The 24,495-nt window shown below is 35.5% G+C and overlaps 1 protein-coding gene across 1 annotated transcript in view; it reads right to left on the bottom strand.

The window, feature by feature from the left end:
- Positions 1–23,372, bottom strand: part of LOC121368682 (nitric oxide synthase, brain-like) — a 33,175-nt gene extending 9,803 nt beyond the window's left edge. The window contains exons 1-18 of the mRNA XM_041493421.1: positions 23,202–23,372; positions 22,399–22,541; positions 21,605–21,767; positions 19,765–19,856; positions 18,986–19,127; positions 17,416–17,555; positions 14,343–14,514; positions 11,948–12,049; positions 11,100–11,294; positions 9,898–9,998; positions 9,169–9,313; positions 8,484–8,588; positions 7,725–7,774; positions 4,614–4,697; positions 4,147–4,321; positions 3,269–3,410; positions 2,372–2,450; positions 1,151–1,344 (exon numbers count right to left, since the gene is read on the bottom strand). Coding sequence (XP_041349355.1) covers positions 1,151–1,344; positions 2,372–2,450; positions 3,269–3,410; positions 4,147–4,321; positions 4,614–4,697; positions 7,725–7,774; positions 8,484–8,588; positions 9,169–9,313; positions 9,898–9,998; positions 11,100–11,294; positions 11,948–12,049; positions 14,343–14,514; positions 17,416–17,555; positions 18,986–19,127; positions 19,765–19,856; positions 21,605–21,767; positions 22,399–22,541; positions 23,202–23,372 — 2,395 coding nt within the window. The remainder of the gene's footprint in view (positions 1–1,150; positions 1,345–2,371; positions 2,451–3,268; positions 3,411–4,146; positions 4,322–4,613; positions 4,698–7,724; positions 7,775–8,483; positions 8,589–9,168; positions 9,314–9,897; positions 9,999–11,099; positions 11,295–11,947; positions 12,050–14,342; positions 14,515–17,415; positions 17,556–18,985; positions 19,128–19,764; positions 19,857–21,604; positions 21,768–22,398; positions 22,542–23,201) is intronic.
- Positions 23,373–24,495: the final 1,123 nt, after the last annotated feature.

The raw sequence follows: 24,495 nt of genomic DNA, 5'->3' as shown, positions 1-24,495 counted from the left end.
TGGCTGCTGCATGGTGATGACCTACATGTTAAAATCAAACTGTGTACTGAACTTAACATTGCAGATATACATTCAACCAATTTTTACCTCAGGGTGATACAGGTTTGTGGATGCTGTACCAAAACAAATCATATGACAAGCAAGTAGGTGGAGTAGCAAAACAATGTACATGGGAAGAGATATAACATCCTTCTATAAACTGAAATCGGACACGAGGTTTGACAGGGAAAACAAAATTGCACCACTTCCCCAGCTACCTCCAAATTTATTCAGGTTTTAGATTACTTCTTGTACATATTGTTTTCTATGCATACTTTCTTTTTGTACCCTTTTGTGGCCTCACCTTTAGGCGAGTGTTACTCGTCTTCGTGAGCATGTGTTTGTGTGCTTTCTCTTACTCTGAGTTCATCTGCTCATGCTGTGTATTTCTTAGACTGGTTACTGTCGTAGTGGATCAATTTGACCTTTTATTTGCTGGCACATTCAGCTCCAACATATTTACAGTAATTTAGCTTTCATGACATTGTAAGCAAACATTCACACTTTTGCAGTGCTCCAATTGTTCAATAACTTTCAATTGTTACGTTAGCAATAGTTACCTCACAGTTTGTATGTTTTCACACTTGATTCTACAAATGCTGTTTATATTGTAGTTTTAATAAATGTCACTTTAACCTGTGACTTAATAGGCAGTTTAAGTAGCTTTTCGATGTTTGACGGTACACATCCTTAACTACAAGTTAAAGTGCTACTATTTTGTAGTCCCGGTGGTCTATTGGATAGGACGCTGGACTGTCAAACTGCATGTGAATCGGTACGGTAGATTCGAAGCCTGCCAATTGACACACTGTGTTTTTACAAAGTACACTGGTTTTATGTTATTACCTTTTAATGTATGTAGAATATTCCCTATTTTACCATGTATCCAACTTGCTTTTAGTCATTCAGTACACATTAAACAAGATAAATGATCTCAAATGAACACCTGTATATAGTACCCTCTATGCAAGTCTATGATACTAAAAATAATTTTATTAGTACTTTTACATTTAGATTCGGGACCCTGCTAAAAGGATTTTGTGTTAAGAAATTAATTCATCAGACTAAATTTAAAGATGTGAATTTCTTATTGTTTTCACAAAATTCTTACCTAATGGTGTTATCGTTTTTTGCAGGAATTCCACTTGAATCACTTGGCCTGGTGTTGGTGCATCGTCAAGACGTGCTAGTATTGCATCAACCAAACCCAGCGGGTTGGTTGGGTATATCCCCACGCGGTCACCAGCTTGATATAGTAATTCTACTGCACCTCCATTATCCAATTTTGCTAGGATGGTCTGTCGGCTAAACAATAATGTACAAAATTAGGCTTTTTGATTTATTGATTTTACTTAATGACTAGGACTATAGGTAGTTCGATAGTTCTAAAATTGAACTCCCCTCATTTCATGTCTTCTCATTGTACAAACTACTGAAGCTGGTTTTCCCCCACACTTCGCTGTAGCCAACTGGAAACATGCACCTTAGCTGATGTTGGTTGAACGTTTTCAGTAAGGAACGTTATAAATATATCTTGTGTAATAAGTTTTTGTTTAATGAAAAGTTATTTATAGAGGTAATCTACTTTTATATATCATAAACAAATTAATGTACAAAATAATGAAGGGGGTGTAATCTAGCTCTGCCAATAGAAAAGTTCAAATTTGTTTAGTTTCACGACACTACTAGAGCACATTGATTTATTAATAAATGACTAATGGATGTTAAACATTTGGTAATTTTGACAAAGTCTTAGAGAGGAAACACGCTACATTTTTTTTTGTTAGAAGCAAGGGAATTTTTATATGATATGCAGCATCCCACATATAGGATATCACATAGCATGGCTAGTGATAGACAAGTTGTGGTGCACTGGCTGGAACGAAAAATCAGTCTGTAGAGTGCTAGCTTGGGGTGATTGTGTCAGAAGATTGAACCCACTGTCTTACTGGGGTTTTCCCCATCTTAATCAGTGTCCCATTACTAATATATCAGCATGTATGGTCATAGTTATCAAATTAAACTCAAACGCCGTTATCTTAAAACTACCTTTGTAAAAAAAAAAGGTTTAAAATAATATAAAACTCGACGTTCCGTCTGTATTTTAGAGATTTCTTCAAGAATTACTAACTTTCTGATATCCAACAGCCGATGATTAATTCATCACGGTACTCTAGTGGTAAACAAATAAAACTTTTATAAAAGGAATGAAGCATCTCTTACTATATGTATGTTTCAAATTTTTTTTTTTTTAATTTAGATTATATTTTGTGCCATTATTCATTGGAATGAAATAGACTGAAATGAAACAAAATAGGAAGGGAAAACGTACGAAGACTCGGCGCTCTGTAGCTGGATCCTTTCCACCAGTTTACAAGGAACTACAGACTTGGAGTGTAGTTTGGACAGACCTACATTATAAAATGAAATTGAAACCAGCCAACGTGTATTAGTACGTTGCCGTCATGAGACAGCTGTAAGATAGTGGATGGGAGACGAACGTAGAAGAGTCAGGTCCAAAATGTAAATAAATAAATAGTTGAATCCCGTTGGCACGAATCCTGTCAGTGCTCAGAAAAGTGTTCGATCCATCAGGCAGTTCGACCTAGCCATTCAGTCAGTAAGTGTAACTCGGCACTTCGTTTTTGGTTCGAGAGTTGCGGTGCATTCGACTCTTCCGAGTTCGACCTAACTATATTCTAATATATATATATATATATATATATATATATATATATATATATATATATATATATATATATATATATATGAAATGTGCGGTATAACCGGTATACCGAAATATACATTTTCAATACAAATTGTAAATTCTAATAATTGGAATTGGTCTTGGCAATATATCATGGTACATATCGCAATTCAGGTTCCTGTATCACAATATATTTAAATACGAAGATTATGGCAATACCCATCTCTAATATGTATATGTATATATAACCACTAATTTAAATCAATTATATAAGGTGATTTCATTTGGATAGGTTTGCATTGTGTATAAAACAAGCAATCTATTTTGTTGTCTCCTTTTGTCTTCAATTTTGAACTGTGCCTTCCTGTTTGAAGCACACTGAGTTGGCAATCGTTGACTTTAAAAATCTAACTTTTATTTGAAATTTTTTGCTCGACGACCGCTCTAAAAAAACATCTGCAACTGCATTTATATACATGTACATGTGCTATGTGGAGATACTATCCTAAAATGTTTAATTACCTTCGCATACGTCCAGCTCTTTCTCATCTAGTTCTGTAGTTCTGAACTTGGATGATGACCAGTTAATGTCAGGTCTTGTCAAGGCCCCTATTGCGGCCGACATGTCTATGTCATCAGTCAGACAGAATGTATCGCATGTAGTCTGTAAGACAGAGATAAAAGGGAAATGACGTAGGGACTGGATCCGTGGCAGGAGTGATAAGATTAGTTACAGGTGGAACTGGAATTGGAATTGGTAAAGCAAACAAACTCACAATCAGCATAGACTGAAAAAACCCATTAATGGCCAAAAATTAAACTGATGGCGATTTAAGGTAGTACTAAAACAAATAACGTCCGGCTTGGTCAAAGTTCGAGGTGCACCCAACTTTTGACAGAGAAGTGAACAACACAAGTCCTGTGATTGGTAATAAATGCGAGTTTGTTGGTTGTAAACAAATAGTTTTATCTGAGCAAAAAGTGTATGCAATTTTATTTCATCTAGTACCACTGTGTCAAGTAGCCTTGTGCTTGAAACATGTATGGGGTACCTGTAAAAAAAAGTACTCGAATTTTGTGCGGAAATAGGGTAGTCATAGACGTTATCCTTTATCTCAGAAACGAGCAGCTTGACCCCCAATTTTTTCTGATCACTTTAAAGGTGATATATTCTAGCACTTTGCGGGTGTTTTTTAATCATTGAGGCTGTGGTTGCTATCTCCAGGAATTCCATGTTTGTTAAAATAAGTAGTACACTATATCTGAGTTCTCGAAGCAAGTCCACTAAAAACAGGCCTAATATTAAACTAATAAAAATATGCTACAATATGTGTATAGTTTAATCTCAGACCTAGACAATGCTATGAATGTCAATACAATTTTATAGTATGTGTTCCCACCTTGAAGACCTCCTGTGCCCAGTTTCTGAACGATTCCTCCTGACCACAGAGCTCGTCTCCCTCTCCCAGTGACAAGATTCTCTCCGCCCCGAGAAGATGTAGTGTTTTATCAACATACTGGCCGAACGCACAGAAGTTAGGATAGGCTCGTGAACCAAGCGCAAACACAGAATATCTGTAAGAAGACATTAATTGCAAGAAATTGAATAACTTTCTTAATGTAACTGGGATTTTAGAATCATTGCAGTCCTTCAGAGATTAAATGTTTTATTCAGGTTTTCGTTCAATAAACAGTTTGTACATCTAAATCAATGCAAGGTGGCTGCAGAGCTTAGAGGAAGAAACATCCAAAGTCCATAATGTTTACCAATTGTTTTAATAATGTTTATGTTTATAATATTGTTAATTTTGCGCTCCAAACATCTTTTCAAGTACATTTTAAGGACGTTATACATCATGTCAGTTACCTCACGTTTCCAAACGGGCCTGGGGTCATCAATAAGCTATTATTATCATCTTGTTCACTCTGACCTCGTTCGACATTTTCATTCCTGTAAAAAATGAATAGAGACTAGTGAATATAATAATAATAATAATAATAATAATAATAGTTGTGGTAGTAGTAGTAGTAGTAGTAGTAGTAGTAGTAGTATAATGTTCATGTACTTTTTGATATTTCTGAATATGCATTTTATTTCAATGTAAAGGGTTTCATCCTATGTCAGTACTGTATCTTAGCCCATATTCTTGGTACCGAATATCGTTGAATAAACAATAACACAAAGTACGTGGCAAAATAAATACTAAAACTGTTCAAATGTTTTCAGAGATTAATGTATTTTGATTCAGTGATAATGTTAAGATAACACGCTTCGAGCTGTAGAAAAATGGTCACTAATTTCTGCACCATGAGAACGCTCCTTGACACACCACTATCACTATTCAAGAATTTTGGGCAAAACAATTTGTCCAAAAATTAAAATGAAGCTATTAAAAACAAAAAAAATTATGATATTCCAACCGCACATGATAATGTGAAAGAAAGAAATGTTTTTGTTTTTAATTTAACGACGCACTCAACACATTTTATGTACGGTTCTATGGCGTCAGACATATGGTTAAGGACCACACAGATTTTGAGAGGAAACCCGCTGTCGCCACTACCTGGGCTACTATTTCCGATTAGCAGAAAGGGATCTTTTATTTGCGCTTCCCACAGGCAGGATAGCACAAACCATGGCCTTTGTTGAACCAGTTATGGATCACTGGTCGGTGCAAGTGGTTTACACCTACCCATTGCGCCTTACGGAGCACTCACTCAGGGTTTGGAGTCGGTATCTGGATTATAATCCCATGCCTCGACTGGGATCTGAACCCAGTACCTACCAGCCTGTAGACCGATGGCCTAACCACGACGCCACCAAGGCCGGTCATGATAATGTGACGGCAGAAGTTAGTAGGCATAATCAATTTATCTCTTTTGCCTGAACAACTTCATTTCTTGAAGAGTCAACTGATAATCAAGCATCTGGATTGTACGATGATTTGGCGTGGAAGGAACAGTGGGTAAGGGGGCTATAGGCGTAGGCGGTTTCGGCCGCAAGGTTACGTTTAACTGACCTATCCTCCCCTACCCTCGCTTCGCCCCCCACCCCCACCCCATCCCCTTAAAGCCCCTGATATGGTTGATACTAATCTGCTATTAATCGTGTCACTATTTCTGTGGCTCAAGACCCAGCCCTTTCTGTACCCACTTCTCTAGGGCACATAAATAAATTTATTATAGTTATGAAAAATAGTTTATGATTTTCGATAGTGTCATCAAAATGTTCGCGACAAACTAATAACTAAAGGAATACTAAGGACAAATATGAGTCGTATGCGTAGAAAAGATGCAACCCCGGACAACCAACACATACTGACAGTTTAAAAATGAAAAACGAGTAATTTTAGAATTTAAAAAAAAAGAAGATTATTCCTGATAACTGGGAGCAGCTATTTTGTTTCATTTTCTTCACGTCTGGTACTCTAGTTTGGAAGGGAAGTGACGTCAACTCATGTAAACTACTGCTGTATGCACCGTGGTAACAAACACAGTGATCTAAGAAAAGGTGCTTCGCCTTGATCAGGGTGACTTGGAAAACAACAAAAATGCCCTGATAATACGATAAACAATTTAACTAAACATAGTTCAGTGTGCATACACAGCACCAAATGGAGTTGTAGTAATTTCTTCTCTGCAAAAATCCAAAGAAACAATTGCATAGCTTACTAGTAGGCCTAGTAGTACAATCGAGCAGAAACGACCACCCAAGATAACCAAGTGATAATCTCCTTTTCTTTGGAACTTCGTAATGGGTCAGTTCTGTGTTTTTAGATGGGACACTCTACTTTATGATTAGTATTACAGAATTATTTACAGTAATAAATCGTGTCGGTTCATAATGTCCATTATAATTTTAGGGGTGACAGGTTATTTGTTGGAGAATGTATTAGTTTCCTACAGCAACATGGTGATACGAATGACGATCTACTACATGCTAATAGCATATGTGCCTACATTTTATCCACACCATTAAACAAAGACTAATATTTGGACATGTCATGACGCAGCAGATTGGTAAATCAAAATGCATCATAATACTCTGTCATGTTAATAATACCGGTACGTATATGTTTTTGTCTAGACAGCGGCGACTCGTATCACAAACGTTTACCGTTTTATTAATTAAATATGCCAATATACTCGTTGATCTGGATTTTGAGAGGGGGCGTTTAGGCTTATGGTGAGGCACAAAGTGCTAGTTCCTTGAGGGGGTCCGGGGGCATATTGAAAACAAAACGTCACCGGTAGTGAAAAAGAAGAGGGTGTAGTGGTCTTACACCTACCCCTTGAGTCGTTAAAACTCGCTCTGGGTGGGAGCTCATACTGGGCTGCGAACCCTGTACCTACCAGCCTTATGTCCGATGGCTTAACCACGACGCCATCGAGGCCGGTAGTGGCATAATAGTTGAAGACTTCCACCAATGCTCTCGCAATTGGCAATTGACAGGGACGTTGGAACAAATGTATATCATCTAGGGTAAAATGTGTTTTGAAGCAGTAATAGTTGTTACATGATGTGGTGGCAATTTCAGCTTTAAAGGGACATTCCTGAGTTTGCTGCAATTTTTAAGATGTTATCGACTAACAGAGACTTTTTAACGATTGTAGTTACATATAAAATATATTTTTCTGCATAAAATATTACTGGCTGTATATTAAATGTGTTTCTGGCCGTTCTGATATTTGTACTAGGTTAAATTTCATTGTATTTCTTGAAATATATTTTTTTTCGTACGTACGAAATTATTTGAAGACAAAATCCAGTTTGGGCTTCTTACAAATATTAAGACGACCAGAAACACATTGAATATACAGACACTGATATTCTAAACAAGAAAATATATTTAATATGTAAGTTTAATCGTAGAACTATTTTAGTATTCGGAAACATCTTACAATGCAGCAAACTCAGGAATATCCCTTTAAAAATCTTTCTACCAGTGTATGCAGTACAGATTAAATATGTACTTACTCATCTGGTGTGTCGTCATTTGTCAATTTTGCCAGTTCTTGTGAAAAGGACTGAGAAACAAAACAAAAGAAATAGAGAAATTATTAATAATACATAAGAACAAAACTGCCAAAAAGATTTCATATATATGTTACAAGGATTACCTATAAATAGTTATTGCAAGTAATTTTGTAATGCACTGCGAGATCAAAAACTTATTACCTAGATTTATTATTGAGTAATCTCAATGAAGCGAGATTTCATCGCTATTCCGCTTTACTCTCCGATATGATTTCACACATTTTCCTATCCTGATCGACATCCGTCATGAGTGCGCCATCAGTAGTTTCAAGAAAACGTCATTCAAGTATTTACACACGCTCAAACACTAGGACCAGTTAGCTATATGTTCTAGCCCCGTGTTAAAGCTAACTAATCCAGTCTAAGAAGCGGGATGTAGCCCAGTGGTAAGCGCTCGCTTGATGCGCGGTCGGTTTGGGAATCGATCCCCGTCGGTGGTCCCATTGGGCTACTTCTCGTTCCAGCCAGTACATCACGACTGGTATATCAAAAGGCCGTGCTATGTGTTATCCTGTCTGTGAGATGGTGCATATAAAAGATCTCTTGCTATTAATGGAAAAATGAAGCGGGTTTCCTCTCAAAGACTATATGCCAAAATTATTAAATGTTTTGACATCCAATAATAAATCAATATGCTCTAGTGGTGTCGTTAAACTCGACAAACTTTAACTTTAATTCAGTCTAATAACCGAGGCTTACCTCGCCTTGGTCTGGTGGATCTCCGTTTCCAAACGTACTGGTGATGATCAGAACCAGCCCTTCATTTTCAAGCTGAGCTATGTCATATTCCTCCATACACATCATCTGTCAACCAAGAAAACAATCGCTACTAGATATGAGTAGGAACTACAAGTCTGTAAAGTTGCAATTACAAAATAGTTATGGTGTAAATAAATAATAATACATGAGTGGCTGTTAGATACTATTTATCTCACAACGAGTTGTTTTAAAACGTATCTAACGAGCGAAAGCGAGTTTAATACGTTTTTAAACAACGAGTTGTAAGATAAATGGTATCTCACGAAGACGAATGTATTATTCTATTTCTTACATATCCTCAAATACCAGGTTTTAAGCAAATTTTAACATCTTTTCCGACTAAAAATAGTTAAATTACGCATCACAGACAAATGATTGTCAGGTTAACTATACGTACAGTGTAATATATTTCAATCTTGCTGTTTTTTTATTGGATGTATTGTTAACACATGTACCTGTGTAAACAAGTATGTGTTATCATAAATAACGAATGCTGTTCTCACCAACGGGTGTGTAAGAATTGCGAATTAAAACGTTTTTTACATGGACGTCATTAAAAACATAACAATTATTAGAAGTTGTATAAATATTACTTGGATGATAGGACGAAAATATTTTAAATTACCTTAGCATCGAAGGCGTGCAGGAATATATCACAAGTAGATCTCGCAAAACCTTCTGATTTCCCAGTCTCAGTGGCATAAAGTATGAGACATTTGACTCGTGTCATTAAAGCTTTACGCATCATCATAGTACTGAATGCGACAACTCTGAAACGGGTATTAACAATAGTTTTACAAATGTATACCACATTTGTATACCACTCAATATCGTACTTTGCCTAAAACAACTAGGGAGGCTGCAGTAGAAATAATGTTTTAAATTGAATAATACAATTTTAAAAATAATCAGTAACAGATTACGGTAGCAAAAGTGTCCTAAACTGAACTAAAAGTACTTATTTTAAAACTTTGTCTGGGAGCAGATGCCCCGTCGCTCTAATTACGATCATTCCACTCAAATAATTTCTAACAATTAAATTATTTATCACTGAAATATTTTTATTTTTATTTTTAAAATCATTCTAAAAACGATCAGCCGATATAAATACAATTTTGTTATTGTCAACCTTTTTTTAATCGCAAACTAGTAATCATATTAAGAAAAAAGTAACTACATACAAAGGAAAAGGTCTACATGTGTTAACTTAACCAATGTAACCACACACACACACACAAACGAGAAAAAGACAAACACTAACATAATAAAATGCCACGCCTACCAAAAAAAAACCCAGAAAATACAATAGACAATGACATAAATCTAAAAAGGGTTACTGTCATATTAGTATAACCTAGCGACTTCCTTGAAGCGCCGTTTGTTCGATGGTTTTTTCACTGCATTGCCTGCCTTGTCGCGGTCTTTCTCCCATACGTGTGTCCTCCATGCATCTACCTACAGCAAAAATAAAACAAAATAGAAAAGAACAACACAAAACTAAGAAAAACAAAAAGAAAGAAACTTGAAATGTATATCCGTTACACAGTCGAGAGAGAGAGAGAGAGAGAGAGAGAGAGAGAGCGAGAGGGAGAGCGAGAGTGAGAGCGAGAGTGTGTGTGTGTGTGTGTGTGTGTGTGTGTGTGTGTGTGTGTGTGTGTGTGTGTGTGCATATATCTACATTATTTAAGCCGGGTTAGAATACTACATCCATTTTGGCCTCACAAATTGTCTTTCAGTTGAGACTCGAACCGAACATAACCATTCAAACGCAGCTGCTATACTACCACGTCAACAGTTTCTCTATTGAAACATTCTCAAAATAAAAACATTGAGTTAACCGGCAATATACGAGGGGTCTACAAACCACGCAATCCGTCCTTTAACGTGTGTGTGTGTGTGTGTGTGTGTGTGTGTGTGTGTGTGTGTGTGTGTGTGTGTGTGTGTGTGTGTGTGTGTGTTAATGGATCAATGGATGGATGGATGGATGGATGGATGGGTGCATGAATTGATCGAAGTACGGGTGCATGAATGCATATCAGTGTAAGTTATCTAGTGTCTAGAAGTCTTTAGTTCATCCAATCAAAACAGTAACTGAACAAACTGCATTAACAGAATGGCTGTGCACTCTGAAATATTACCTAACAAAAACATGTTATTGATTACAGGCTGGTAGGTACTGGGTTCGTCCCTTGAATTCGGCTCCCACAAGGTACCTCTTATAACAGTTCAATGGATAGATGTAAAGCCACTAAGCCGACGTTTCTCTCACTAACCACCAACACCTAACTAATAACCCTGTTGTAGGCAGACAGCTCAGATAACCGAGGTGTGTTCCCAGGACAGAGTCTTTGAACCTTAATTGGATATTAGCAGGAAAATAAACGGAAAACAATGTCGAATGTCTTTTATTCATAGTCAAAGGAGCGATATAGTATGCTTAAGATCTGATTTCAAAATATTTACTATGCATGCTCAATAGTTACCCTAATCATAAAATAAAATGAAACACAGTGAATGAAAGAAAGAAAACAAAAATTAAAAAAAACATGTTTATACCTGGTAGTCATATGACGGTTTCAAATTGTACCGAATCATTTCTTGATAAAAGACCCGAGTAAGACTTCCACCGATTGGTGGAACGATCCACACCCAATCAGCGGGACACCCTCCGCGCAGCCGCTGTTCGTTTTCCATGTGTTTAATGAACGAGTCAGACCCTGTGTGGTGGTCGGTCATCGTGATCCCTGCCGACTGAAAAGAGTAGCACGTATAAATCATAAATTAATCATTAATATGTATGTAATTAAATTTGTTTTACGTTGATACACGTCATGGCAATGTCATTGGCTGAACGGCACTGATTTTGTAATGGAGAATGTACGAGGAGGTGTAGATTCGTAAAAATTAATTCACGAGCCCCGTAGAGGCATTGTTTGTCGCAGTGCATATGTAAACGTACCTGGTAGCTGTGTAAAACAGCAATGTCTGTTACATTTTATGACGGAGTTCATGAGTAGACATACCTGGTATCTGTGTAAAACAGCAATGTCTGTTACATTTTATGAGGCAGTGTATACGTAAACGTACCTGGTAATTGTGTAAAACAGCAATATATTTTACATTTCATGCTGCAGTGCATACTTAAACGTACCTGGTAACTGTATAAAACAGCAATGTCTGTTACATTTTATCACGCAGTGCTTGCGTAAACGTACATGGTAACTATAAAACAGCAAAATATTTAACATTTTATGCCGCAGTGCATACGTAAACGTACCTGGTAACTGTGTAAAACAGCTATATCTGTTACATTTTATGCCACAGTGCATGCGTAAACATACATGGTAACTGTGTAAACAGCAATATATTTTACATTTTATACCGCAGTGCATACGTAAACGTACCTGGTAACTGTATAAAACAGCAATGTTCACTTCCACGAACGCTTGGTCCTTCCATAACGAAGATATTTTCCGTGTGTCAAGTCCCATCATCTTAGCGACAGTCTGTTAAAATATATGTAATCAGTCAATTATAATTTTGTTCTACCATTAAGTAATGTTTGGTACCCAAGTGCCAGATTGAAACAAAAGGACTCCGAATGCTTGGAAATGTTTGTCTTTAAAAATGAGGGACTTAATGTTTTGCATTTACCATAGTTTGACACCCAATAGCCGATGTATTTTTCGTGCTGTGGTGTCGTTAAACATCTATTCTATTCTATTCTATTCTATTCTATTCTATTCTATTTTATTCTCTGTGTGGTCCTTACCGTAACCATATGCCCGACGCCATATAACCGTAAATTAAACGTGTTGAGTGCGTCCTTAAATAAAACATTTCCTTCTTCTATTCTATTCTATTAAAATGATGTATAAATACGTCTAGGAACACAACATACAGCCCTTTAATAGGTAATGCCTTACATAGCAATAGTGCACCTATTGGAAGTAAACCCATCGGTCATTTGTAACAACCCAATCGTATAACTGTGTAAAATATGTTTGAAAATATAATTAAATATAGACAATAAAAAGTATTACAAATTGGAAAACAAATTTCAGGGACTTTCATTCAATCAATATGTCACGGGGATTCTATAATTCCCGTAACCGAATAAAACACGATTATCAAAATGTCTCTCCTACTTGTATATCTATTAGATCTCTCTGTAACAGGCTGTTAAACCTAGTATGGCTCGTCTCTAGGTATGATCAGAGATACGATCTTATATAAGTATATATAATATAGCACGTTAGTTCTCTAGAAAACACAACAAAAACACAATACACTTTGGAATCTGTATTAATCTACGCTGACAAATGTACAGCCGTAGTATTAAATTAATAACAACAATAATACAACCCAGAACTGATCACTTAATTAGTTAATCTCTAGGTGTCTAGTTACACAATATGCGAATCACTTCACCGTTACACCACACCCACACGTGTGATAATTGAGAAACGCTTCTAGGAGAAGTTAATTAATAAAGGAATTACAACACCATTCCTAACTGGTTAATTTATAATTAACCCTTACTACTCGTTCAGTAACGTGTGATAATTTAGAACGCTTCTTGGGGAACTTAATTAATAAAGGAATTACAGCTCTATTCCTAACGGGTTAATTTTTAATTAACCCTAACTACTCTTCAGTAATCTTGTAACACAGAATTAATACTTATCACAATAAAGACAATAACCTACAGTGTACCTAGGGTCTTCTAGGATGACTGGCTAAGCTTTATATTACCAAATACTCATATAATGTTAGAACAAGAAGTCTACGATTTACTTCGTCAGATGACCGAAGACACTGTCTAAAGAATATTGGTATAATACAGTATTAAAATATTTAAGTCACATCAATCACATCAAGGTTATACACAGAGCAGAAATGATATTTACCAAAGTCCAAACGGACTAACGTTCCCAGGAGCCGTCCTAAATTCGTTCTCCTAGATCTCTCTAAATTCTAGCTATTTATTCCAAAATCAGAATTGGCCTGAGGGAACAAAGCGGCACCTCACGTATCATCTCATAGTCTACCTCGGTATATTTCTCTCTGATCGTCAGACTACTGACGCCATCGTCGCCAAAACGCGGTTGTAAAACCCGCACTCGCAGAGGTATTACGTAACTACTCGCCACATGGCCTCCACAGCGGGACTAAGTGCATATTGGAACGCAAGAATCGAGGATGGTCGCGCAGAAGTCTTACGTAACAAGTTGTCCACCTGGGCTACGGGCAATAAACTGCACACGGCCCTCTAACACAATTAAAATCGCCACAGGCGAAAACAAATTAAGAGCATGTACCGTGACACAATACCTTTTTATATTTAATTAATTTAAATAATCCACATGTGTCATCTACTTGTTGTAATTATAATTTAATATGTTCCTGAATATATGCGGTATATCTAGTCAAAACCAAAGTCGTCAAATGAACACATGTACTACAGTTATGATGTCTTGCTAAGTGATAGATCCATGCCCAATATCGTTGTTAATAATTAATTTTTTTTTTTTTAAACAGTACATAAAAACAATTTATAAAAACAAAACAAGACATTAACAAATTAAGACAAATATGAAAAATAAATGTTATATTTTGAAAGCTATAATACAATATTGTATCAATGAGACGAGGTTGATATATTATGGTACTATGAAGTAAATTAACCAATATTTATTGCATTAGTTGTCATATCTACTGAAATATTGCTAATACGATCATTGTTTATGAGTTTGTATGTGTATGTGTATGTGTATGTGTATGTGTATGTGTACGAACCTCTAAAATGTTGTAACGATTTGTATCACACAAATCTCTGGCAACCTCTGACTGCAAAAACCAGCCATTAAATGGAGCTGCTGGAAACTCGATACCGCCACAATCAAACATCATGGACGTCAGAAAAGGTACACCGACCCACTTGAGACCAAGGTCGGCACACCACGGAAACCTTCGGAAAACACAAACAACATATCACATTAAACAAAATATACAGTTTAAAAAACATCCTGTTATCACCATTAACTAGGAACATTTATCGGTGGGTCCATTTAGATGAATGGTGTTTTTCTCGTTCCAACCAGTGCACCACAACTGGACAAAGGCCGTGGTATGTGCTTTCCTTCTGTGGGAAAGTGAATACGACAGATCCCTTGCTGCATTAGGAAACATGTAGCGGGTTTCCTCTAATGACTACTTGTCAGGTAAAATATCAGTGTGCTCCAGTGGTGCTGTTAAACAAAAACAAACTTAACTTAGTAACATTTAAGATGTGATGAATAGGAAAGGGGTTCTACCCCAGGCTTTGACATCTTAATCGGGCGCCTTCTATGTTTAGCTATTGTGGGTATTCCGGGTTACATATGAAGTAGATAACTAGAAGAATCTAATAGTTCGTGGTTGTGCAAATACTGTTCGCACCTGTGACACACTGTCTAGTAGAAAATGTGATTTCCCGATACACTGTAATGTGATTTCCGAGAACATTAAAAAGTACAAGAGGCACGTGCCCGAGAAGCTAAGTTTGTAGTTACTTAGAAAAGTAGAAATAGTAATCTACGTTATATCATAGTACTTAATTTTTATTTTTGTATAGTAATCAGCAATAAATTACAGCAAATGAGTTTTCAGGGCATTTACAAAATAAATAAAAATTTCAAAAGAAACAGAAAGTGCAGACATGTTGCGGAACCATTCCTGTACCACTAGAACACATTTGGAAGTGATTACAGCTTTATGTTTGTGGCAATATGCTAGTGCCGGATTTTACTGTATTGTATTTTGTACAGCGACTTTCTGCTGTTGAGCACTGATTTTGGCGCTTTCTCAAACTTGTAAAAGTGATTATTTTAAAAGCTATAATATAGTGCGGAATATTTTTATTATGTTAGAATTTAAAAATAGGTCATCAGCGTTTGTTTCCTTCCCAAGTCACACCACTGTTTGACTTTGTTTACATTGTGATATCGTATCTAAATGCTAGTCACATCTCAAATGTAGTGCCCTTTATACAATCGGAACTACGTATTGCATTCCATGTATCTCACTGATGATTTAAGTTCTTACTTACACCTTCGATTGATCAGTCATCAGTGGAAATCAGAACTTGGTAACATTATTTTACATCTAGTAATGAAAAATGTTAACGCATAAGCATAACTTAGATGATTTATTATATAAAAATAAGAAATATAAATAAATATATATATAAAGAAAATAACACGATTTCAAATTCTTTTTTTTTTCTCTCGCTTTGACGAATCACAGGCATAGACAACATCAATTGTGTGTTTAGCTCAACATTAAGTTCCCGTGTTTACGTACATTCCTTACAAATTAAGTCGCAACTCAGTAACATGGTAATGCATTTATGTAGTTGCGACTGTGGATGGTTCATCACGTTTCATATTTTAAAATGTGTAATAATTAATGTTAATTAACACAAATTATTACAATTTAATTTTGTTTTGAATATATTGATTAGTCCTGAATAATTATTATTTTCCTTTATATAAATTTTGTTTATGGTTGTGACATAATTTCTCGGATTTCAGGTGATATTTGATTGATAGAAAATGTATCTATTGTATATGTCATTCAGATTAATGCAAGAATGTTCTAAAATATCTTTCAAATTGTCATCACATTTGACACAATAATAAATTGATAATGGGTATTGTTTTGCATACTGTATCAGACTTATTAAACATATAAATACAGGCACGGCGGTGCAGTGCTTGGGGATATAGCCCCCCCCCCCCCCCCCCCTTCATTAATTCTGAATCAAAAATAGTAGTAGTAGTAGTCGTAAGGCTAAGATGAAATTTACTGCTAGATTGCAGGACGAGGAGCATACCCCCGAACACCCTAGAAACGTTTATTTGCTCCACCGATCTCAGTCAGCCCCCCCCCCCCCCCCCTCCTCCCCCAAATGTCCGCCGTGCCTGAAATAATAAAAACGCTTTCATTCAATAATGTTTTTGTTAACAGGAAATTACAGTTCGCATTATACAATTTTAACCTGGTAATCACTGTAATCGTCAGCGGGAAATCAAAGTACCTGGTACTGGTGTATATATGTGATGTACATAAAGTGATACGTTAATAAATAATGTGTCTGTCTGCAATGGTTGTCTTTAGTTTTGCATTTACCATAGTTTGACACCCAATAGCCGATGTATGTTTCGTGCTGGGGTGTCGTTAAACATACATTCATTCATTCATTCATTCATTCATTCATTCATTCATTGTATGCACCCCTGCGCGTGCTGTAACCTCACCGTGGTGCAGGGGTGTAACATTCTCTTTGAGAATGGCCAATACAGCACAAATTGAAGTTTAGAGTAAAATTCAGTGTCCGTAAAATTCTGTGATATTTGTATTTGGTTTTTTGCACAGTTCTTTACACTGTTTTTGTTTAAACCTTGAATTTTTATATTGATGTTGATCATCACTTTATTTATTTGCATTACCATAGTTTGACACCCAATAGCCGATGTATTTTTCGTGCTGGGGTGTCGTTAAACATTCATTCATTCATTCATTCATTGTATGCAATGGTTGCACTAAATGTTCTTTTAAATAAATCCAATATTACAGGAGTGTGTGTGTGTGTGTGTGTGTGTGTGTGTCTCTCTCTCTCTCTCTCTCTCTCTCTCTCTCTCTCTCTCTCTCTCTCTCTCTCTCTCTCTCTCTCTCTCTTTCTCTCTCTCTCTATCTCTCTATATATATCTCATCATCATGATATTGTGTCTTACTCTTGTCAATTTAATAACATATTTGTCATGTTTTAATTAATGTTATTATTATTTCACAAAAGTACAAGTGTATTAAAATATAATATTAAATTTACTTAGGGTGTTTAATGGATACTTCAAACGTCAGCTCTGGCGGAACCTCGAACATCTCGGGGTCATGACCTTCAGCTGATATCACAAGGGGTAAAATGTCAAACATTCTTCCTTTAGGTGTCCACCCCATGTTGATACACACCTGATAAGTAGTCAAAACACTAAATCAGTTTTAAAACATACCTTCTTTAGGCGTTTACCCCCATGTTGATACACACCTGATAAGTAGTCAGAACATTAAATCATCTTTAAAAACATATCTCTTTAGATTTCTAGCTCACCTAAACAAGTAGTCAAAATATTAAATCATGTTTAAAAACATATCTCTTTAGATTTCTAGCTCACCTGAACAAGTAGTCAAAACATTAAATCAGTTTTAAAAACATACCTCTTTAGATTTCTAGCTCACCTGAACAAGTAGTCAAAATATTAAATCATATTTAAAAACATATCTCTTTAGATTTCTAGCTCACCTGAACAAGTAGTCAAAATATTAAATCATGTTTAAAAACATATCTCTTTAGATTTCTAGCTCACCTGAACAAGTAATCAAAACATTAAATCATGTTTAAAAACATATCTCTTTAGATTTCTAGCTCACCTGAACAAGTAGTCCAAATATTACATCATGTTTAAAAATATACCTCTTTAGATTTCCAGCTCACTTGAGCAAGTAGTCAAAACATTAAATCATGTTTTAAAGCATACCTCTTTAGATTTCTAGCTCACCTGAACAAGTCGTCAAAATATTAAATCAGTTTTAAAATATATCTCTTTAGATTTTTAGCTCACCTGAACAAGTAGTCAAAACATTAAATCATTTTTTAAAACATACCTCCTTTAGGCGTTCACCCAATCTTAATACATACCTGCATAAGAAGTCAAAACATTAATTTGCCCACCAGAAACACGTTAAAGTGTTTTCATATTTAATAAAAATTTAAATCTCTATTACATTATTAGATTCACTGCCCTGTTCTGTGACACTGCCACTCTGAAGCAATATTGAAACATTTAAATGAATAAATGAATAGTAAATCACATTTACAATTATAGCTCACACAAACAAATTACAAGATGACACATACTTGAATACTAATTTAGTTCATTCATCGTTACTTTTTTTACATATTATTTTGTAAATTTCGACCATTAACAACATTTTTATAGGCTTGTGTAATTTTTGAAATGGGCCAACCCGAGATCATCACATTTAATCGACACCGATGAATAGGTTCCAGTCAATATTGGCAGCACCCACGGTTACAATCAGTTGGGAACAAATGGGCCTTATCAGTTGTGTTGATTACACAATTGAGGAATACTAGTCCAGAACCATTAAACCATTAAATCGTTAATTTAATTAAATCTATCCATCCATCCTTCCATCTAAATCTTATCAATATATCTATACCTTCGTACGTACATGCATGCGTGCACATGCACATACACATGTTTCTGTGTGTGTGTGTGTGTGTGTGTGTGTGTGTGTGTGTGTGTGTGTGTGTGTGTGTGTGTGCATGCACACACATACCTCTGTCTATCCATACAATACAGTTATATAGTACATGCCTCCGTGAAGTCGCAGTTAACGGGATCACCAATGACACTACCATCAGGTTGGCGATATCCCGCATATCGAATCAGCTGGGTGTTCCAAATTCGGAAGTCATCCTTTGGATCCGTCCTCTTAGGGAACACGGTGATGGAAGATCTGCAAAGTTAAATTGTGTCAACTGATAGTTTGTAGAGAAGAACATGGCTGGAGCGTCTGTACATCTATCTTCACTGGTTATAATCTTGGTATTACATCTAACAAATGCAGACAAACTAGATATATTTGGCTGTATGATTTACATGCACCTACGCGTGCGTTGCTGTCACGTGCATGTGCATTTAATGAAGAGAATTGCATCCGTAGAGCAAAGCGTACGTATCAACTAAACGTGTACGTATTCACTAAAAACATTTATATACTTGTAATTGATCTAAAAACTGGTGCATTGTGTTTATTTGCAGTAGGTTTTCTGTGTATTTTTTATTTTTACATTATACAAATTATACAATTATACATTATACAAATCACGAGTTTTGGGCATAAATAAAGGTCTTGCTTTATTATACAGGATGATGGTCATGGAGGGATCGCCAATGTACCTTGTTTGCGCAAAACTATCATTACTTGTACAGGTGATAGCCGAATGATAGTCATCAAACATACATGCATACCTTAACCGTTCTCATACATCCGCAAATAAATTAACTCATGCATTTATAATGTTGCTCAGGATAGTGTAACATATATATCTGGTGTTGCGTTTCCAATATTGCAATGTTGCGTAGGCTCTTACCTTAGGTTTCCATTGTTCATTGCGTATTTGACGTGTTTACAAATAGCATCAAACATTTCTTTGGCCGTTCTTACATGGCGAGCATCAAACATCTATATCAAAACAAAACAATAATAACAAAATATCAAATAAACAAAACAAAAAACAAACAAGAAACATTCAGTTTAAAAGGTGTATATCATGGAATATATTTCCATAGACGAAAATAGATACATGTGGCTAAAATTTCTTAATGCAATATTTCAATCGGCATATACACCATGGATATAATATTACCATCGCACGTCAGAACCAACAGTGTAGTCAAAAGTGACCGTGGTGGATGTCTTATATGTATTCGCGCGATATTTCTTAAAATTTAAGTACAGACCCATTTGGTAACCATTGCGGATTTCAAAATGTTTTTAGAGTCGTGAGATATGTAGGAATATTAGTCCACTATTCGCGTTGGTCTATTTTAAAAAAATAATTATTGATTGGTTGGCCGTTTTGAAAAGACCGTGCGACTATTAACTAAAATGGATAAAGTACTTTATGAATTTAGGTAAATCTTTTAAAACAAAAATCATTATAGAATGGATCTGTATCAGGATTTGAAGAAATATCAAACCAACACGTGCGAAATGTTTATCAATCCATTCTAGTAGTATGTCATTTCTACTAGTTTCAGATATATGACCTAGTTCCGCACACAAAAAAAAATCATTTTATTTTAGTAGGACCCTCGCATGTGTTTCAAGCACAATGGTCGCTCAACCAATCGCATTTGATACCAGCTCAAATTACATTACAAGAACTTGCTGTGCCATTAAGAATAATATTATTTACACAGCTTTATTCACAGTATAATTTTTAAATTTCGATATATTTTCTGTATTTGTTGCAGTGTTTCTGTTAACAGACATTTTGTACTTTTATTAATAAATTCTAAATCGTCCAGTATTTCGCATTGTTAACAAGAGGCTATTATGTGTCAAACACAAAGGATAGATGAATGAATGAATGAATGAACAAATGAACGAATGAATGCATGAATGAATGAATGAATGAATGTTTAACAACACCCCAGCACAAACAACATTTCGGCTATTGGGAAATGTATAAATGAAAGGAAATGTATAAATGAAATGATAATCACTGTCAATATAAAAATTCAACATTTAAAGGCATACTGTCACAGATTTAGGCACCTCATTTCTCTACAAATTGATAATAAATGATAATTACATTAATGTTTGGAAACCAAATCTAGCTATCGCATCACCATAACTGAACCATGATGGAATAAAATCCATGTCAACCCTCTTGGTAATATTAGCTTTTAAATTATGGACCATTGCCATAATTCAATTATTTTTACAAAATATCATTAGTAAGTGGAGTATGGTGGTTACATAGATGGTTGAATAAAGTACATTTAGGGACAAATCAAATTTATATTTGTTTAGGTAATATTTTGTTAGGCCATTTAATAGGTCAATGGTCTGTGACAGTATGCCTTTAAATTAAAACAGCCCAAAGAGCAGTATAATATATATATATATATATATATATATATATATATATATATATATATATATATATATATATATATATATATATATAACATATATAACATATATAATATATATATATATATATATATAGCAAGGTATAATTAGAATTAGATTAAAATTCAGTATCTCGAAACTATTTCAAAACAAGTTCAGGATGGATTTAGATCATATTTCTGCAAATAAATATATTTTTCCTCGTCTGCTTCTAAAACACAAACCGTCTTGGATTTGGTGGAAGGTCTTAGTTATACTGGCACCAGGTAACTCGTGAATACTGTACGCACCTGTAATTTCGACCACTGGATCCTACCAATACATCTCGAGGCGTTTCTCCATGCTGTTTTGGCTCCAAAGGTCAACTCGTGTGTTGTCAGGTCATAGGTACCAGTAGATTCGATTGATGACATCACTTCCTCCATCCGTTTTAGGTGAGCTGGAGTGTTGAGCCTACAATATTTGTTCACGAATATAACTTTTGTTTCATCTTTTGATTTCCTTTGTTTCATTTGAGTCAACAGAATACATTTAGAGCATTTTTCCATGTGTAATATACCATTAGATCAATATCTGAGTACCGTACGGATTCATGAACAAGTTACAGACTACATATATTTTACAGGCGTTTGAAGCTGGTGTGTGTGTGTGTGTGTGTGTGTGTGTGTGTGTGTGTGTGTGTGTGTGTGTGTGTGTGTGTGTGTGTGTGAGAGAGAGAGAGGGGGGGGGGGGGGGGGGGCAGAGGGACACTGAAGACAATTAATCCAATCCAGAATTAATGTGTTGCTGGCATTGTGTGTCACCACTAAACAACCCTGTTGATTATTTTGTACATCCACACAAACAAAACGAAATGAGGCAATACTTGGAAGATAAGCATTATACGTGTGTGTATGCGCGCGTTCCTAAGTGCGCGACATTGCGCGTGCGCGTGTGTGTGTGTGTGTGTGTGTGTGTGTGTGTGTGTGTGTCTTTGTGTGTGTTGTTGTGTGTGCGTAAGTGTGATGTGTCTGTGTGTGTATGTGTGTGTGTGTCTGTGTGTGTGTGTGTGTGTGTGTGTGTGTGTGTGTGTGTGTGTGTTTACTTTTTGATCGACTGGTAGTACTGGTCTATGAAGTCCTTGGCGTGGACGATCAGTTCCTCCTTGGGTCGCGGTACGCCGGGAGGGCGCTTCGTCGTGTGGGCGTACTGCGATCCCATACACCGCTCTGGGGTACATGGTACTTCCTGTGATATTTAAAATAAACGTACTATCTCACCTCATCATATTATGACATCAAAGCAGAATTCAAACACAAAAGAACACAAAACCCCCACAAAACCCTCACAAAAAACAACAATCAAAACAAACAAAACAAAACAAACAAAACAAAACAAAACAAAAATCCAGCTAACAAGAACTTCTGACTATTCACTGGCGAGACAAACGCACAAATGTATCACAAACAAGTGACCAAACTATCTTTTTTAAATCACGATAATATGAACTAGAATAACTTTACTTTGAGGATTCGCCTAATCAGAGACATGTGACTACCAAACAAGTAACTAGTAAGTAATTTTAAAGTATGTCGGTGACTTGGTGTTTGTGAAGTGCATATTAACTAACTTTACCCGTAATTCGTGTTATCCCTACAAATATCCCGAACAGAAGAGTAAAAAACACAACACCACTCCACCCCCAAAACAACAACACGCACATATACATATTCCTGAACACACTCTAAATTGCCGTATAACATGTAATTGTATTTTTTTTCTTTTAATTTCAAACATGAACTCGCCTCCTCCCCCACTAGTTGCTGCCATCTTCCGACGCCTATGAATTAATAATATGTATTGATTTTCATTTCAGTTTTCCTTTTCCTAAAAAGGTCAAGAACCTACCTCGAGACATTTTTTATGTAAGACATCCACGTACATCTTGCCGTCCAGTAGATTGTTCAGTTTTGCAAACTTATTACGATTTGCAGTATTCTTCTCAGCTTCTGTGGCCATCTTTGTTAACTGAGTATTCGCTGGTTTATCCGTTCGTGCCAAACTGTCTTTTTCTTCCATCATCATTAATATTGGTGCAAGGTGCTCTCAACGATGGAACCTTTATTTTCGTATTATATATAAGTCATCTAAATTGAAAACAACAATACGATTTTGAGAACATCATACATACGATATTTCAAGCCACAACATGAAAAATATTATAAAAGTACTAATGTGAAATGTATTAAAATAAGCTACGCTATGATGGTATAAGACGTGCCATGTATACCAGTACAAAATAATGGGTTCTACGTGAGTAATTTATTATATATACTAATAGAAATAAATAAAGGATCAGACAAATAGCAACAAGAAATAATGACTACATTAAAAATCAATTTATATTGTCAGAAGTTGACTGGGAACATATAGGCAGCACATTCAACACTAAAGACTTTCAGTCCCACATTAAAATTTGGTATGAAATACAGACATTATTACGCTAGTTGTGAATTAAATTTGGTCTACAATTCGAGGTGTTCCCGTATTTCTTTCCATCAGTATATTAATATAGGCCGAGGTTATTTCTAATGTTCAGATACGCTTCAGTGGTTTTTAATTATATGGGTTTTTTAAAGTATATAATATGTATTCGGCTGATAAGAATAAACCTTTCTATGTATGAAACGTGTCAAACACGTCTTTTCACTATCATCCATTTCAAGCAAGGTGTTTAACCTAGTTATATGACAAGAAAGCTATGTACTGTTACTGAACAGATAAACGTCCACTTTAAAGGGACATTCCTGAGTTTGCTGCATTGTAAGATGTTTTCGACTAATAAAATATTTCTACGATTAAAAATTGCATATTAAATATATTTTCTTGTTTAGAATATCAGTGTCTGTATATTCAATGTGTTTCCGGTGGTCTTAATATTTGTAAGAAGCCCAAACTGGATTGTGTTTTCAAATAATTTCGTACGTACGAAAAAACTATATTTTAGGAAATAAGATAAAATTTAACCTAGTACAAATATTATAACGACCAGAAACATGTTTAATATACAGCTACTAATATTTTATCCAGAAAAATATATTTGATATGTAATTACAATCGTTAAAAAGTCTCTGTTAGTCGATAACATCTTAAAAAGTGCAGCAAACTCAGGAATGTCTCTTTAATGTCTTTTTCTTTTTTT

Source organism: Gigantopelta aegis, chromosome 3 (assembly GCF_016097555.1).
Source record: "Gigantopelta aegis isolate Gae_Host chromosome 3, Gae_host_genome, whole genome shotgun sequence".
Lineage (NCBI taxonomy): Eukaryota > Metazoa > Mollusca > Gastropoda > Neomphalida > Peltospiridae > Gigantopelta > Gigantopelta aegis.
The sequence above is the reverse complement of the archived record's forward strand: the minus strand, read 5'-3'. Positions and strand labels throughout refer to the sequence as shown.